Source organism: Diuraphis noxia, unplaced genomic scaffold (genome assembly GCF_037042655.1).
Source record: "Diuraphis noxia isolate RWA-SAM2 unplaced genomic scaffold, SU_Dnox_SAM2 contig0001, whole genome shotgun sequence".
NCBI classification, from domain to species: Eukaryota; Metazoa; Arthropoda; class Insecta; order Hemiptera; family Aphididae; genus Diuraphis; species Diuraphis noxia.
This window is the reverse complement of record NW_028301711.1, coordinates 91,394,050-91,398,200: the sequence shown is the minus strand read 5'-3', so window position 1 is coordinate 91,398,200 and position 4,151 is coordinate 91,394,050. Positions and strand designations below refer to the sequence as shown.

General features: G+C 28.8%; 1 protein-coding gene across 1 annotated transcript; it reads right to left on the bottom strand.

Moving 5' to 3' along the window:
* Positions 1-249: 249 nt before the first annotated feature.
* Positions 250-2,003, bottom strand: LOC149062423 (uncharacterized). Its single transcript, XM_089215324.1, has 4 exons — positions 1,898-2,003; positions 1,171-1,237; positions 837-1,033; positions 250-761 (listed from the first exon to the last, which is right to left on the bottom strand). The coding sequence occupies exons 1-4, from the start codon at positions 2,001-2,003 to the stop codon at positions 250-252; spliced, it is 882 nt and encodes a 293-aa protein (XP_089071450.1).
* Positions 2,004-4,151: the final 2,148 nt, after the last annotated feature.

Genomic DNA, 4,151 nt, shown 5'->3' with positions numbered 1-4,151 from the left:
TATTATAATTATTATAATATTCAGTATTAAATATATGTAACAATATACTATAATAAACATTTATTTATTTAATATTTATGTATAATAAATAATAATCCGTGTAAAATTATAAGAGAAAATAACAAAATTATATATAAAAAACCACTTGTTTGAAATTTTAAAATAAAACAATATAAAACTTTAAACTACTAACACTCAAATCATAACATTATTCAACAGCTTCAGCTAATAATCCATACATAAAAAAACTCATTTATTTAATAATGATCTTATTAGCTCCATTTTTTCTTGATGACGCCTTTCTTTAGATTCCTCTTTTTCCTTTAGAAATTTCAATAATATCAACTGTGAGCTATCGGTTTTTATTTTTTTTGGCTTAGATTCTGTAATATCCTTTTTATTAATAATAACAACCTTTGTACTTCTCATGACTTCTGGAATAATGCTATCATCCTTATTTGTTATTTGTTTCCATTCATTTTCATATTCATCATCCATTCTAGCTGCGCCTGTACTTCTGTTATTATTAACAATTACTTTTTTTCTCTTACTCACAGTTTTATAACGATTTTCAATCTGTGTATGTGTACATTTTACACCAAGTTCTTCTTCCATATCTTTAGCTATTTGTTTCCACATATCTATTTTCCTTTTAAATTTTTTCATGGGTCCAATAAAATTCATAAGCTGTCCGTACTTTTCCAACATAAACTTGGTCATACCATCAGTGAAAATAACTTGATGCGTAGCTTCTTTTTCACCTAAAACCCAACATACACATTGTTTAACACAAAATCAAAATAGAATAGTATTCGCTTAAAATCTACTGTACCTACATTGGATTTTAGGAGAAGTTTCATTAGAACAATCTATAATAGAAGTCGTAGCATTATAAGATATTTTATTGGGCTTGTCTACTTCTTCATTTTCCAATCCTTCATTGACATCACTAATGTTATGCCAATCAATAGTTTGACGACACTGATTATCCTTAACATTTTCTGACTGAGCTGAATTACAGAAGTTTATATTTCTAGAACAATATAAATACAGTATTTTAATTTATATCCATTATTAACAAAAAATAAACATTATTGTTAAACCACAAGCTTCCTCGCTCCGCTCAGAATCTAATAGATCATTATAAAGCACAAAATAAATTTAATTTACCTCTTAGGAATTGAAACTGTAATTTTAACATCATTAACAAGTTCTTCCAAATTTAATTCAATAACACCTTGTTCCACACAATTGGTAAGAAATTCAATTATGGTTAGAAAAAATCATTACTACCTAAATGATAATCAATTATTAGATCATACAAATTAAGTAAATATTTCCCTCCAGGGTGAAAAGTGAATTTTCCCTGTAGGTTCTCGTCTATGTGTATGTCGGAGGGGAGACATTGGTCCTCGGTTTTACAGAATTTTTTAGTATAATAAAAATGATTATTGACAGTTAATAATAATCCTGTCTTTTAGAATCAACTCGATTTGATATTTTTTAACACTGATGGTAATATTCTACAACTTCTATTTTTTAAATATGAACCCTGCTGTTTTCACTTTAAATTACTCAGCCGAGAATTTTTATGTACCTATCTAAATCAAAATTCAAAAGAGTAGTTTTTGAGTTATAAAAATTTGTGTTCTAAGGATAATAATATTGTGTATGGTAATGGGTACCTAGAGAAGGTTAGGGTCTTAAAAATATTTCAAAACAATTAAACAATAATACTACCTGTACAGGTATATACCATTATTAGTTACTACCCACTATTGACTTACCCAAATTAATTAATTATACATGAGCAGAACGCCAGAACAGCTAACTTTTTAGCAATCTCAACATAGAGGCTGATTTAGTCGTAGTAAAATATAATATGCAATATGCTTACCAGCTTGCTGTATAAAATCTAAGGCAGATTCTTCCAATTCAAACAAAAATGTTCGGTGGCCCAACAAATGACCATCGATATCGATTTTTAAATTATGAGTGGTCATTTTATAATTATGCAAGTTGACGATTTGAAACGTAGAATATAAGTAGAGTAGGCAGTGGCAAACGGCAGTAGTACTGATTACTGAAGTAGGCCGTAGTATTAGTACTTACTACTTACGCTAAGGCGACGGCTAGTAAATACGATCATACACGATACACAATTGAAATAAATTGAAGACTCGTAATTCAAATAACAATTTGGAAAATTAATAATAATTGAAGCGCGGGTTTTTCCAAATCGTTATCATTATTTAGTATCAGCTGCCTACGGTATGTTTCATCTACACTTACACCGGCCTGCACTGGTATGTTTATCAGGGAGCCATCAGTGAACTGTTTGAGTGCAATCGTGGTGCAACGGTGCAGAGTGGTGGAAAACGCTATAAGATAGTGCCATTGGTTATTAACACGATTAAAGAAATCTTTAATCGTGGTTATAAATATTTAAAATTAATGATAGTACTATCTTAAATCGTGGTTCTCACAACATAAATTTAGTTTAATTGTTTGAGATTAGAAGCTTAAAATGTTTACAAATAAAATATATCTATATCTATACCTAATTAATACCAGTGGAGGTTTTGATAAAACATCAAGGGGGGGGGCTATTTTCAATTTTTGTGCCCCCCACCATCCATAATAGTTGCATATATAACTTATATATATGCATATATAACTTACAGAACATAACAGTTGGCACAAAAAAATCCAAGGGGGGGGGGGTGAGTGCCCCCTTCGTCCCCCCTATAAAACCGTCACTGATTAATACTGAATAAAAAAATTCAACTTTATCAAATTTCATATTTTTAAAATTATTATTTCATATAATAATAGCATTGGTCCTATTAAACGTAGTTGGTGGGTGCATTGGCAAAACTAGGAGTACATTTTTGTTTTGTTATGTGGTTGCTGGGTGGTGGGGGGTAATATGTGGTAAACCAGATGTAATAGATATATTATGTCCAAAGTAAAATATGGGTGGGTGGGTGGTGGGTAGCTCATGAAGCTTGCTCCTGGAGTTTTGCAGACTCAAGCCGCCTCAGGTAACACAGTTTCTCAGTGATTACAGAGTTAATATTGTTAACGTAAAACATATCAACAACTATATGAGCTACATGTAAAAAAAAAAAAAATAATTTATCTTAATGGTTTGATAAAGAACTCCAATTTTTTTAGACCGACTAAATCAAATAACAATATCTTTTCGAATTAGAAAACTCAATAGATAAAAAATCTAAACTATTTTCACGATTATATACTCCAGTCCAAAAGTAAAAATGTGTAAATAGTCGTTCTACACACTCAAACGCTGGTTCTCGCGGCTTACCAAACGTTGCATTATTATTCATATGTGTTAAGCATACATATAAAAGGTTACTGACCCATTGTAAAATTAAAATGATATAAAATAAATGTTAAATAAAAGTTTATTTGTATGAAGAAAATATATCATATAATTAAATGATTCCCATTACTTAAAAAATATATATATATACATATATGTTATTGATACAAAAAATATATCTTAAAAATATCTTTAGTTAAATATTGCAGAAAGTTAAAAACATAAATTTATGAAGATGGCAATAGAAAATAATATTGATCATCATAATAATATTCTGTAGTGGTTGTAGTTGGACGCATGGTGGTTGTTGTAGTAGTAGTTGTAGTGGTAGTTGGAAGACTGGTGGTTGTAGTTTCATTCTTCTTACTGTAATTATAAAGGCATAATATTGTTTATTGGACCATGACAGTTTAACTTTTATGAATATGAAGTTCTATCTTTGCTATATAGAAAGATTTATGAGTACATTGACTAGGCCACAGTTGAATTATAACTGAATAACAAGAATAGGAATATATATTATATAATTAATGGCAATTATAAGAAACAATATCTATCGTTATAAAGATTAAAATTAAGTCACTCATAAAAAATGTATATTATAGTGTCACACATATCTTCTTTATAATTTGAAGCAAAAAAAAAAAACTGACAAGTGGGTACCACTCATTAATAAATTTAAATTATAATGATATCTTAAAATAAATTTAGTAATATTATAGTCTGAAAGTCTGCCTTTAAATCAAATCGTTTTTTGTATAAAATAATTATTTAATATTACTATTTGCTGAATTAAAGTTAAACA